Source organism: Lampris incognitus, chromosome 15 (genome assembly GCF_029633865.1).
Source record: "Lampris incognitus isolate fLamInc1 chromosome 15, fLamInc1.hap2, whole genome shotgun sequence".
NCBI classification, from domain to species: Eukaryota; Metazoa; Chordata; class Actinopteri; order Lampriformes; family Lampridae; genus Lampris; species Lampris incognitus.
The window spans coordinates 32,961,788-32,976,407 of NC_079225.1; the positions used below are offsets into that span (position 1 = coordinate 32,961,788).

At 44.7% G+C, this 14,620-nt stretch overlaps 1 protein-coding gene across 2 annotated transcripts in view; it reads right to left on the reverse strand.

The window, feature by feature from the left end:
* Positions 1 to 982: 982 nt before the first annotated feature.
* Positions 983 to 14,620, reverse strand: part of ches1 (checkpoint suppressor 1) — a 63,446-nt gene continuing 49,808 nt past the window's right edge. For both annotated transcript variants that reach the window (XM_056294665.1, XM_056294666.1), the window contains exons 5-6: positions 8,028 to 8,136; positions 983 to 6,230 (exon numbers count right to left, since the gene is read on the reverse strand). In XM_056294665.1, coding sequence (XP_056150640.1) covers positions 5,681 to 6,230; positions 8,028 to 8,136 — 659 coding nt within the window. In that variant the 3' untranslated portion in view covers positions 983 to 5,680. The remainder of the gene's footprint in view (positions 6,231 to 8,027; positions 8,137 to 14,620) is intronic.

Consider the following 14,620-nt stretch of genomic DNA (forward strand, 5'->3'; position numbering starts at 1 on the left):
GCGTGTGTGTGTGTGTGTGTGTGTGTGTGTGTGTGCGTGCGTGTGCGTGTGCGTGTGCGTGCCATAACAGCTGAATTCGCTTGATTTATTTCATTTAAGAGGTAATTAAAGGCCTTCCTCCCATTCTCAGGAATTTATCGGAGCCACGTGTTACCTTAGTCTCTATTGCAATGGGGGGGGGGGGTTACTGGCGTAACAAAAAGCATGGTTGGTGACGAGTTGAATTATGCTTTTAAAATCGAGAGACCACGGCAGACGTGAGGCAGTGTTTCCTGATGGCGCGCTACCTCCTTTGACTCTTACTCTCGGCAACTCAGTGGAATGATGCCCCCTAAAGATGTACAGAATACATACTTTTCTTCTCCTCCTTTTCTTCGCTGTAGTTGCATAGCAACAGAGGAGCTGCCAGCTCCAGTTGTGTTGGTGGTGAGAGCAGTCTGCACAGGGAGGCACTGACTCGTGGTTAAGCCTGTCTTGGCTTCAATTATGAATGGGCTTCCACTGCCACATGGCTCCAACATGGCAACACTCAGGCCGATAAGGCATTAAGGAACTCTATAGTACACTTAACCCTTTTTACTTGTTTCCATTAAGGTCAAATCAAGAGTTTGACTTTAATCAGAAGTATATTGGAATTTAAATGATTAGAGGAAGCAAATGAATAATTAACTGGTTGAAGAGGCCTGGTTATGATAAGACCCTTGTTGATGAGAAATTGTAAGGTTAATTATTGGGGTCAGTCTTGAGAGTGAATTAAACACTCTGGTCTCACAAAGCTTGCACTTCACAAATACATTAGACCGGATATGTATTCAACTGTTGTGTCTCATGTCGTGGGGGGGGGGGGTTTAAGGAGAACAAATAATAAATGATATATGTTAGATAATGTAGGCCTAGTACTGCCCACTCCTCTGTAATCAGTTATGTTGCTATCTCACTCGGCCTTAGTCTTTCAGAAAGTTTAGCCAAACTAATCGTTTGCAACTTGTATTTTTTTTATTATTGCAACCAACTGGAAGACAATACATCACATAAACATTGTAGTTTCTCAGGAAAAAAAAAGAAAAAAAAGGAAAAACAAAATAAAAACGACATTTATTTATTTATTTTTTTGCCACGGTATTGGACAACGTTGATATTTACACGTACTGATGAAATAGTTTTGAAATCGTTCTTTGGCAATATGATTGCACAATATGGAGAGAATCGGAACATTTACTGGAAAAACCAACACCTGGGTGCACTCCGTATCACATCTCACAGATCAATAACAAGTTTTGCATTTTGACATCTCTAACCTATGGCTTTCAAAATACTCATCTTACATAGTCACCAAAAGTAACGGCAGTATTGTAGATATTTTTGTCAGAGAAAACAGAAACACGAAATGAAAGCGCTCAACGTCAGAAATAAACAAAACAAAAAACAAAACTAAAAAAAATAAAATAATAATAATATGGCAACCCATGTAAAGAGTGCTGTACTGTATGCTTGCTTGGCAGGTTTGAAGGAAACACTCGCTATTTTGGGGGGGGTCGCACGGGGGGGCGGGGCTTTTCAGGCAGCAAAGCTCTGCATCTGCTTTGCTTTAAATGTCCCACTTGTTAGTGTGCGCGTGCGCGTGCGTTTCCCCAGAACCCGTGGGTCAGGAGTTCATTTTTCCTGCATGTCACCGGGTGAGTCAGAGGAAAAAATGGCGGTCGCTGAAGCAACACGTGTTCCCCTCGACATGCCTCTGCCGACTTGAACACGTTGTTAGTCACCGCAACGGGGGGGGGGGGGATTGCTACCGCAAATACAGCAGAGTGCTTGACCTGGGCTGTGGGTGCACTCAGACACGTATCAGTCGTTAAGACAGATGGCACATGACAAGGACTCAGACAGGCAGCGTCTCCTTAAGCTTTTTTTTCCTTCTTTTTTTTTAAATGGACACCATACAAAATGCAAAGCCGGTGACGCGTGCTACAGGTGGCAAAAGACTGCGCCCATGGATGGGATATGCAGGAGGTGTCCGCTTTTGTTTGCTTGCTTGCTTCACTTAGTCACATTTCTTTCCGTCATCATCTCTGACCCAGCCTCCATCCCATAGCACATATTCTCTAACCAAAACCCAGACAGTTTTCTCCTACTATAAAGAGGTATTTCCGTTCACTTGGTAAATCTTCACCGCATGCTTTTTCTCGCCTGAACTAAGGGAAAGTAATGCTACTTGAATGCACTCTTTATTATATCTTAAACATAGCAAATAAGAAGTGGCAGTGCGCTAACTGGAACATATGAGTTGTGGATACAGAGATCGTCGGGGGTCACCTCTGCTCTTAACGACTCTCCGCGACCACAGTAAGTGAGACAAAACACGGTAGCTCTACACGAGGGCCCTCGAATAAACCATCAGCACTTTGGCAAACCTCTTGCTTTCAATGACTTTTATAGTGGGAAGACTTTCTAAACTTCGGCGTAGAACATGGCACAGTTTTTTTCACAGGAAAGCCGATGCCAACCCGCCAGTCCACCCCAAAGCCTGGCCATAACCCGTTGGAACCATCTGGGGAAGCACCTTACTAAAGGACATGATGTTTGAACCAGAGTATCGTGGATACATCATCGCTTGTGAGCCTTGATAAGCAACACAGAGGTGAGGACTCGGGCGTCGTGCTGGACATCTCCAGCATCACAGAGAGAGATGAGTGCCTCGGAGGTGAGACTCTCCTTCTGAGACCAGATGCACCTCCGTCCTTCTCGGCTCAAAGAAAGAGGGGGGGGGGCAAGACCTAAATGAGAGGATTCACTAAAGGATCAAGAACTGATCACTACTTTTGAAAGCAAACTATTGAGTGAGGTGTGTCAGCAGGTGAAAGAGCAGATGTTCATGACCTATGAGGAACATGGCCATGGGATGGAGGCAGGTCTACATGAGCTGTCTGAGGTGCTGGAGAGGAGCAGCCAGCTCAGCTCAGAGCTGCAGGAAGCCAGTCAACCCCTATCAGCTATCATCACAGGCTTACTGCAGACACTAGGGCCATCAGAGAGGCTATATGAAGAACTGATAGGGAATCAGCTATTATAAGCCTTTCTGCCATTGTTGATGATCCAGCTTGTTGTTGGAAGTGCTTATAACTATCTAATATGCATGAATAACACGTGTTTTCCACGAGTTATGTTTCAATTCATGTACTATGATAATTTAGGTAGGTGAAAAGTGGTCCTTGAGCAACGTGCTACCAGCAATGTCCTTGAGCAACACTTCATTTCTGTTTACAAAATGTTTTTGCCATCTTTGTGTAGATAAGATTCTGTTGGAATCTCAGCTTGTAATATGCACTAGTATGTGCAATGGCATTCTGCTCAATATCAGAACCACGTGAAAAGTTATGCTTCAAGCAAATCCTACAATATTCACATTAACTTTGTTCATAGAAGAGTTTTCATTTTGACTCATCGTTGTGGCCCCGTTCAGCCCTCGCTGTTACCTTTTTGATAGTTTGACAGACATTTGACATTACAATGACTGTGTGTAGAGACGTTGGATTATTAAAGCATTAACTACAAAAAAACAAAACAAAACCTCTTAATTGCTGTCAAAAACATGTGGGCATAATCAAGCAGCCAAACCCATTTTCATTTAAAGAGCCGTCCTCCCTTCCCCTATTTCCGGTCTCAAAAGGAGATTTGGCCCCTCCGCGCTACCGTACATTTACAGTCTAAACAACGCTAACGAAAAATTAGGACAGGTGTGTGTATACGTCAACGCACGGGAGAAATAAAACTAATTTTAAGACATGCGACACCCCGTCGAAGACGGGGAGACGGAGGTCCAGAGGGGCAGGCAGGTAGGCAGGCACAATGTTAAAGTGGCCGTGTGTGCTCACGGACACACAGACTCACATACGCGACTGACACGTTTGGATGGAACACCGGGACAGAACGCCGGACGCCGCGATCGCTACACAGGCGGAGGGATACCGGAGCCCGTCCCCTTAGCGCTGAGTGAGCCGGCCTACGCAGCCTGAACTAAAAGCCCAGGGGTGAAACTCTCGGGCTTCCGGTCGCAGAGTGATTCCCCCGCCACACATTCCTCCCTGAAGATTTGTCTTCGAAAGCCCGCTCGGAAAAAAACAAGAAATAAAACAAAAACCCCAAACAAGTAAACAAACAAAACATCGATTCAACAGTTTTCAAAAAACAAAATTTGAAACAATCAAGGGTATAACAACTGACGGCAAAACTTTTTTTTTCTCTTTCCTCTAGGATCAAGGTTTATATGAAAATAAGTCATGCTTCATGCTAAATACATTGTTTATCTTACAGGATCTTTGAATAAAAAAGATTTACTTTTTATCTTATTTACAAGCACCCATGCAATATAACTGAGAAAGTCCTGCAGGTCAAATTGCTTCAATTAAGAAAAGGAAAAAAATAAAATATTTTCTAACCTTTTTACAGAGTTGTCCGCGTGGGACAAATTGCTTATATCTTTATGAGGGTAGAGTTAGGGTAAACAGATAGGAACAGAAATTCAAACCCACAGTTTATGTTTATAGTTGTCTGGTAAAATGAAAAGGCAGGTGTGGTAGCTACTGATAGCTACTGTATCATACCAGCTGTCTAAGTCTATGGAGAGAAGAACCGTTTTAGGGACTTTTATATTATGCAACAACAACAACAAAATGAAGGAGATATTGCCTCAGACCCGGCACACTATCCATCTCTACGATGTTAAACATGACCATGTTTTTTTTGTTTGTTTTTTTTTAATATATATATATATATTTATATATATAATATAGCTATTCTTAAATACTATGAGTGCTTTTTGAAATAAACCATGTTTTTTTTGTTTGTTTTGTTTTTTTACCCAAGACGCTTTTTAGTATAAGTGGCGTAAAATAATCTGAAGTGCATGAACATATCACATTGGGTTTTACAATGACTTTGACACATAGGGTCATTTTCTCTGCTCTAGCTCTCTGACTTTACTATGCCTTCTGGTTTTTTATTTTGTATTTTTTTTTGTATTTTTGTTAGCTGTCACATTGGCTACATAAAGCAACCCTGGTCACTTATCTTTGGCACAGTCTCACATTTGTGCTCATGGATGTAAAGAGTGATGCCAGTAAGCAGCCAAGAGAGTTTCCAAGTGTTAAATAGGCTTGTCTCGTTGGCTAAGCCTCCTCGTTAGCATCACCACAAGATTGCTACAGATTCACATATAAACAAACGGATGAGACAAACGGCTATCCTCTGTTTGCATGCGCTCCTCAATGTGATTCCGTTTTAACACGTCCAACCTGTCCAAATTAGTGACAAAATGTTGTTTTTTTATGGCTTTCATCCCCTTTTAGACAACAAAAACAGGAAAGACACATGAAAATTAATTAATCACCCATTTATGTTAGTGTTACGGAACATGTAGGAAAACAGAGATTTTTGATATTGCCACAAATAAGTAGGATTCACCTAATGCCCTGCAGATATACAGAAATAGAGGGAGATGAGAAGTGTCCGTTGAGACTAATGCTTTAGTAATGTTACCTGTTGATGAGTGAGAGTGTGTGTGTGTGTGTGTGTGTGTGTGTGTGTGTGTGTATTACTGTATACATGTAATTGTGTGCGTTCGCCTAACTAGACTTAATGTATGTCTAAATGCATGTTTGTCCGTGTGTGTATGGTTGTCTGTGTCTTAGTTTCTGAGGGCCTCTTTCTGCTCCTTCTGGCCCTTGGCGGTGCGGTTTGTGATGTTGTTGAGGCAGGCTCTGACTCCTGCCAGGTGGAGCAGCGACCCAGCTGCCTCCTTCATCTCCTCGTCGTCGCTCTCCGGCGGCTTTTCCAACGCCGCTGCGCGCCGCTTCTTCAGCGGCAGCGTATCACTAATGCTCCGCAGTCGATTTTTGGTCCAGGGCAAACTGCTACCCGCCAACACGCCCGCTCCTGCCCCTGCAACGCGTCTCTGTCCCCGGGGGGGCTGCTGGGAAATGTAGGCAGCCGAGTTGATGTGCGAATCCAGCGGGATCTCCCGGGGCTCGGGCTTGACGTCCGACTGGATCTCTACGGCGATGATGTCGTCATCGTCCAGGGAGGAAGAGGGGGCGGGACCCTGGGAGGAGCATGGCCTGCTGGGGGATTTGGCAGTGCTGTAGGTGTGGTCATCCTGGAGGTCCTCCCCGCACGGTGGGGGAGAGTCACAAGATGGGCTGTGTTCTCCTCTGCTTAGATAATCTCCCAGGGCTGATCTATAGGAGGAGGAGGAGGAGGAACACAGCAGCACAGAATAATTAATAATCATTCCTACTGTTAGACTCTGTTACAACAAACATTTGGTAGTTGACGTCACTTGGCTGGCGAACACAAAAACGTTGAGGTGATAGTCTAATCTGACTCAGTTGCTCCCCCGGGCCTAATCTGCGGTCACATCAAAACCACGTATCTCCAAGAAGAAACAGAGCGTTTTGGGTGTGGAGGTAAGGCAGACTCACATTCAGACTGCTACCAACATCTTTTTGAAGTTGTACAGTGCATTTTGAGTGGGTTTTAAGGGCTCTGAGAAGTAACTCTGCACACAACGGACCTTGTAAACAAATCTATGAAAAACAAACCCCCACCAAAGAGTGAGGATTACTCCGTGAAGTCACACTCAACAGAGAGACACCTATCCTTCATTATTCAAACTGCTTATCCTCCTCAGGGTTGCGGGGATGCTGGAGCCTATCCCAGCAGTCATTGGGGCGGCAGGCAGGGAGACACCCTGGACAGGCCGCCAGTCCATCACAGCCCCCCCCCCCCCCACACACACACACACACCCAGGGACAATTTAGTATGGCCGATTCACCTGACCTACATGTCTTTGGACTGTGGGAGGAAACCCACGCAGACACGGGAAGAACATGCAAACTCCACACAGAGGACGACCCAGGACGATCCCCCACCCGGGGCTCGAACCCAGGACCTTCTCACTGTGAGGCGACCACGCTAACCACTGCGCCACCGTGCTGCAGAAAGACACCTATCATCCCCTGACTGAGTTCTTCACTTGCCAGCTTAGATATTTCTACATATTTAGAAATCTAAATCCTTTTTACTCTATTTGTCTACTTGAAGACACTTGCATCCTACATGATCTTCAGGTTGAGCATCTCACTGATTCAAACTCCTCATGTGTGTAACTTACTTGGAAATCACAAACCCCTACATGAATGTAACTTGAACTTATTGAAGCAGCCTACATTACACACATACCAGCTACAACCCTTAAATACTACACTGCTGTGGACAGTTTTTGTTGTTGTTGTTGTTATACGCATTCTATAGTGTTTTTAACCAAAAGATATGTTTCTGTGCAAGACATTAAGGGCATCATGGGTGTATTCTGACAATCTATATAAATCAAAATGAGCCCCGCAAGTCTCTCACCTATCCCCTGGACATAATTTCCTTTCAGAGAGAAAGGGTTGGCGTATTAATATCTTATAAGAAAAACATGCACCCCTCACAGTGATCAAATATTCACAGCATACCTTTAGTGAGCCTTTGGGTATGTTTAATTCATTATGCGGCGTGGGCCATCATACTCTTATGCTCCAATGATGGATGAGCGTGTCCGTGCCCGTTCCCTATGTTCTTTGAATCATGAGGCTTCTTCCAGTAATAAACTTGTGTTTGGCATTGTGTGTGTGTGTGTGTGTGTGTGTGTGTGTGTGTGTGGTATTTGTGACCGTTATATAAACACACCTGGATTAAATGTTCTGAACCTTGGGGAGCGTGTGAACGCCTTTATTTGACTTTCAAAACGTAAAAAGACATGATTATGTAAACTATGAGTGGAAAATTTTTTGTGTATCTGGTAGTGTGTGTGTGTGTGTGTGTGTGTGTGTGTGTGTGTGTGTCTGTTCTTGCAAAGGCTACTGTATGTGTGCGTAGGGGCGTGTCTGAGCTTGTCTGTGTGTGCGTGTGTGTGTGTGTGTGTGTGTGTTGCAACGACCGACTTGCCTTCATCGTATGACTTAGGGCAGAAGGTGCACAGTTTACCGACCTTATAGCCGAGGTTCTGCTCCCCACAGGGCTTATGGGTAGGGGTCTTATGACAGGAAACAGCCCCTGGCTCCTGACACGGGCGCCATTTTGGATCACACTGCGAGGAACTAGAGAGAGGGAAGCAGACACAAGGACTTAAGAAACACACAAAGATTCACCCAGGTAGCCACACTGAAGTGAACATTGTGTAACGACATGTGCACAAACAAACAGGGGCACGCACAGCAACGGACACAAATGCACATGCAATCATGGAATGCATGTGCACACACTTACACAAGTATGCACGCACACACACACACACACACACACACACACACACACACACACACACAAACAAACACAAGTTTCAGAGTTAAGAGTTAAAAGAGGGAGAAAAATGCTGATGGAGCTTCTTAAGAACACAGTCAGACTTCAAGACAACTCGGGAGCGGCTTGATGAGCATTCACTGACCGTCTGAGAAGGCCGACAGGGCAGTATTGATGAGCAAGGCGAGGTTAAATTGAGCGGGAAAGCGTCATAAATGAGTTAAGGCTGCTGCGAATCATTCAATTACTAACGACCGCTGGGCTCGGCTGAATCCAGCCCGTCTGATGCCGAGGACTGAACCAGTAGGCAGCTTGAAATTAAAGGAGCATCCCGCACAATTTCAAATTTCATAGATGTCATTCCTAGAAGACAGTCAAATTTGCATTTGTGAAGATGAACCGAAGCCAGAGACCAGCGAATGTAAGAGTAAAACCTATTATACTGCAAGAAAGAAAAAAGAAAAGAAAAAAAAAACGCAAAATGGAGCTGCTAATGAAAAAAATGAGTTGGAAAAGATGAAGGTTAAGGTTAATCCGAGTCTATCAAGGGGGATTTAAAACAAACATTCAGTGGGCTGCAAGTAAAAAGAGAATATAAAAAGATCGGTTACAGTTTTTCATCATTATGGTATCACAGCGGTTGGACTCTCAGCTGCCTGGTTTCTAGTTTTGGAGGGAGTTTTCGACGATCACAAAAAAAAAGGCTTCGGACGTCCTAGACTAAAACGATTCTCAGTGCAATTTCATAAAGACCAAAATTTCCCATTTGTAAAGAGTTTGCAAAATGTTTTGTATGTATGCGAGCATCGTTTTTGCTTAACATACATAGCCCTTAGATGGAGAGAAGAGGAGAAGAGAAGAGTGTGCATATTTGAGCCGAAGCTCCAGTAATTTAAGGCTGGCTGCTTACCACAGCCGTCCCAGTTCACTAAAACAGCTGTCATCTTCATCTCTGGGGTCAGTTTGCATTTCACAAATTATGACCTGCTGTTTGCTTTGTCTCCCTCAGAGGCGTTTTTTTTGTTTTCAGAGAAGCAAATGCTAAAACTGTTCATTGCCAAAGCATCACCACGGCTGAGACTGTCCCCATTTGCAAGTCTTCGCACATTGTTTCAGTAAAGGACCATAAATCTGTGATTAATGAAATGTGGAGATTCCTAAGCCAGAAGGCTCATTAGAACATACAGGGTCTTTCTTTCCCCCCATATTGGGGCCTGGACTTGGGATGCCAGGGTGTATAGCAAAAGACCTGTTTGTCATAGGTTGTGTATCTGTAGCCTTTCCCTCCAAGCCGACTGTGTCCACAGTAATCTTATTGACTTCGGTTAGTGTGGACCTGCCCCTGATATCTCCAGCTCTGCTCTCTGTAACCTTATAAGTAAGTCCCTGCACAGTGTCTCTTTTGTAATCTTGATCAGTGGCTGCACGCTTGTGTGTGCGTGCTCGCGCTCACATGTGCATGTGCGCGTGGTGCATTAGGTCTCTCCCGGGTTCACTTGGCCCCCCCCCATCTACCCCCCCCATGCTCTAGTCAGGCTTTGGGTTGCCATAGCAACAGCTCCTCTTCCACATGCCACAGAGTGGTAGATCATGCATCAGTGGCGAGAGAGAGAGAGAGAGAGGGAGGAAATACCAAGCTCTATTTGACATGGCCTCTAATAGCATAGCGACATGCTCCCGACCACCACTGTTTACCCTAGATACACACACACACACACACCGCAGTCACAAGTACAGACCACCCTCTCTTCTCACTTTGTGTGTCTCTTTTTGTTTTTCTTCCTTGACTTTCCTACTTCGCCCTCTGTCTCTTTCCCTTTCAATCTTTCCGCTGCTCCTCTCTTTAAATTCTCCTCTTTGTTGATTTTTCTCTTTGTCCCTCCCTCCGTCCTGTGCCTGATCTCTCCGTTACTCTGTGTAAAGTGGTGACTCATATCTTTCCAACTTAGCATGCATGTCGTCGCTGCAGGTAAAAAGCCTGGGACATGCCGAGGAGGCGAGGTGACAGACCACGTTGGGAAGGAGCATGCGGCGCTCCAGCTCGGTAACAGAGGACACTAGATCGGGAGCACAAGACGACAACACAAACTGATAAAACAGATGAACAAACAAACAGGAAAGACTGAGAAAAGGTGTGCGCGCATCTGTTCATCTGTGTGAGACAGATTGAGGCACATCCTTCTGTCTGGCGGGCTCTCCGCTGGAGAACGAGCCTCCTTGTTTGAGCTTTTTTCTTATGTCTGGCCAGTCGACCTGCCTGTCCGCCTGTCTGTCTGTCTGTCTGTCTCTTTTCATCTGCATGTCTGCTTCCTCCGTCTACACCTCCTGCCTCCCTCCCTGTCTTCTTGCCTGTTTTCCAGGTCAAGCAAAGCCCTCAGCTCCCTCCCTCTCCTTTCTCGTGCAGCCTCTCCTGCTAAATGAGTTCCACATGGCCCTGCAGGCTGTAGTCTCCATGCAGCCAGAGGGGGAGCCGAGCAGACACAAACATCTACACACATGCACGCACAGACACACTGCGGAGCTCAGAGGCAGTTCGGAGCCTAAAGTTCAAAGGTCACTCCCAGCAGACTTTGAGAAAGCAACTGTTTCAAAGTGGCATCTAGCTTAATCAAAACACCCCTCCTCCTGTCTGTCTGCCTCCTTTGCGGCTGTCTGTTAACACGCTTACGTATGGCCGAGGGCCAGTTGCATATACGTATGTTGCTTTTTTAAATCGGCTGGTCATCTGTATGAATGGCTGTCTTACTGATTCGCTGTTAAGACAAGCTAGAAGGTTGACGGAGTGACTGACAGCTTGTCAGCTGTCCGGCGTGCTGGATGGCAGACTGAATGTATGGCTGGTGGGCTGAAAAACGGGCACACTGGTTGACCACCTGGATGGTGTGGCTTGTCTGCCAAACTGTCTAACTTTCTATCTGCCGATCTATTAGCTGTTTGAGACCACTTGGCTGGCTGTCTGGCTTGGCCAATGAATTAGTGATGATTTTACTGTGATGTCCCAAGTTTTATCAAAATGGCTACTGCTGTCTAGCATGTAACGGCTATGAAATTTTTAAATGCTGCGGTGGGCTTCTTATGCCTTGTCCCAGTTTGGACCTTGAGCAGGTGAGATTCACCATAGGGAGTGTACGGCATAGCAGAAAAATCATAATTATAAATGGGACTAATTCAAATAAACAGACAATCTAATTTCATATGTATATCCATTTCTAAATTCACAATTTTATATTTCAAATTGATTGTGAATTTCTCACATACTATCAAACAGGTGGACACATTTTCAGGTGAGTTAGTTTATTTGGTAACACTTTACAATAAGGCTACCCTTATAAAGGGTTTATGGATGGTTTATAATTAGTTTTTTAATTAGGTTTTGAACCCCTTATAAATCATTAACAAGCTGTTATGACATTATATAATAAAGAACAACCATGTGTTGCTTGCCAAATAGTGAGCCCACATTTATCTGTACTGTTAAGCCTCAGATCTCATTCGTTATTTAGCTAGCAACTAGCAAGATCTGAGATTTAACAGGATAGATAAAAAGTGCAGTAATAACTTGTTCTTGCCAAATAGTGAGCCCACATCAACATATAACTGTGTTATAACTTGTTTATGATTGTTTATTAATGATTTATAAAGTGTTAACCTAATTATAAACCATTTATAAATCCTTTATAACGGTAGTCTTATTGTAACGTGGTACCACTTATTTTTCAAGATGAAAAAAAGTAGAACCTAATCTGAAAAAAGAAAAAACCCTAACAATGAATTAAAAGAGTAAACATTCTCAAAGGATAGATGGCTTAACTTAGGAATCAGGAACACTTTGTAATTTCACTTCATGCACTTGCGTACATGCAATGAAACAAAATGCTGTTTCCCCCAGCCCACAGCAGTACAACACAAATACAAAAACACATCCAAAAACTACAAGAACACACATACCCAAACTAACAAACAAATCACTGTCCAAGGGAACGAACGGCAGCTAGGATGACTGTTGCAACTGCTGGTCTGCATGGGCTAGCAGTCAACTTAACCCGCCCCGCTTCCCCGTCCTGTCAGACCGCCCTCGGCGTTTCCTCTTCGGGCGCCGCTCCAGGCAGGGGCTGTGGTCCCCAGGCCCACTGGACGAAGCAGACCAAGCTCTCCCAGCTGATCCAACGCCAGCTCTCCCAGCCATCAAACGAAGGGAAAACTTAGACGCAGATGTGGACAAAGACACTTCATGGACGGTACTGGGTGAAGCCGCCACAAATGTGAATTCACGCTGCCATCGTCCCACACCGGCAGTGGGTGAGGCCACTGCAAACTCGAATTCGCGCAGCCATCTTCCCACACTGGAAGTTGAACTTAAGGATACTTAAGGAACTATACTTAAGTTTACTGATGTTAACTTGTGTAAGTATACTTAAGGAACTTAAGGATAGATGGTTTAACTTGTGTGTTAAAGTTATAAGACTTACACAGACTGGATCCACTATAATTTAGGGATACTGAATTGGACAAATTATTTTTTTCCTTGTCCACCATGGATTTATTAAAAAAAATCAACAGTAGATCTGAACAAGTCTGACAGTCTTAAAATCACACAGAAATATTTTATCTTGTCTACTGATGAAGATTACTTATCATGATTTAAGAGTATTTTATCTTTAGTTATCAAACTGTCTTGAGCTTTCAAACTTCAAGTGGTTGTGTCTAACTGCATGATTGAACAGACTAGATAAAATATCAATGCACGTCAATGCAACATAACTTGTTTCAAGATTCGCAGTGTCTCAGGTAAACAAGTGGCTTTATCTTGTTTCAAGAAATCTTACCAAGTTGAAATATCTTACTACACTGGCATATTATTTTGTTTGATTTGGGGGTTTTCTTACTTGAATAGACTAAATTTTCTCTCAGCTTTGACATGGCTTTTTTTTTTTTTTTGCAGGGATGAACCCCTCTCTCCGGTGAAGTCCCTGTGATCCAGGGATTAGAAGTTTGGTTTTTTTTACCTTAGGCCAGGAACACACCAGAACATTCGGTCTGTTCTGGTGTCCTCATTGCCTGGGAAAAGACTCGGCATCACACATTTAATGACTGACTGTTGCCGATTACAGCTGTAGACAAACACGCTGTTTACGACTGCAGTCACAGAGGCACACAGACCTCAGACTTGTCCAAATTAGTCGTAAAAATCAAATATGGTTGGCGTAAACATGACAGCTCTGACTGGTTGAGGCCTTGTTCAGGTTGAAACCTCCATAATACAAGATAACGTGTGCCAGCCGTCCATGGTGAACTGCCCTATTCTTTGCAGACTGGCACAGACTCTCCGTGATCTTGAAAATCAGTCGTCATGGCCAAATCGGGGTTATAAATTGGCCTTAAAACCATCCAGCATATTTGCAGCTTTAGCTCAGTTCAGAGCGAGGTAACGGCAGGGTGGGTTATGTAGCAGGCACTTTCCAGCAACTCACAATTAGTGAACAAGTAAGAGTTGAGGGCCTCGCTCGAGGACACTCGACAGTAACACGCAGTTGCTCCTGTGATTGAAAACCAACGACCTTCCAGTTACACAGAATGGGCTCTCTAGCCGTGAGGAGACACTGCCGCACATGTGACAACCAGACACGGTCCTGGGGTTCATCCTAAACTACTGCGGGCCATAGGGAGAGGAGGACCTTCTGCCCACATCAGCTCAGAGCGGAGAAGGCTTGATGGCTCTGGGACTGGGAGATGGAGGCAACAGAGGATGGCCCCAACAGCGCCAGCTCACTCCCTCTGTCAATGTCCTTCTCCTTCGCACTCTTTCTCTCTCTCTCTCTACTTCGGCTGTCATCCTCTTCTCCATCTCGCTAACTTTTCTCTTCTCCTCTGGCTGTCCTTCACAACTTTCCCTTCTCTCTCTCTCTCCCTCCTGTACTGTTTCATTCTCTCTTTCCTATGTGATCCCCGCATCTCTCATTTCACAGAAATGCTACACATTTTCTCCACCTCTCCCTCTACCACCATTTACTATCCCTATCCAGTATCTGACAGCCCCTCCCTCCTCCTCTCCCAAATCCCCTTGTCTTCCTCCTCACCTGTCTATTCATCTATCATCTATCTATCCGTCCAGCCATCCAGACACATCACACCCAGACGGGGGTGGGGGTGAGGGGGTGGGTCATGGTCTAGAGGGAGTCCAGGTTTTCAGACACTCTCTCCAAACCCGGCTCCTTGACCATTACTACTCCATTATCAACGCGGATGGCGGGTGTAGCGCAGACGCCTAATGTATCCATTTCC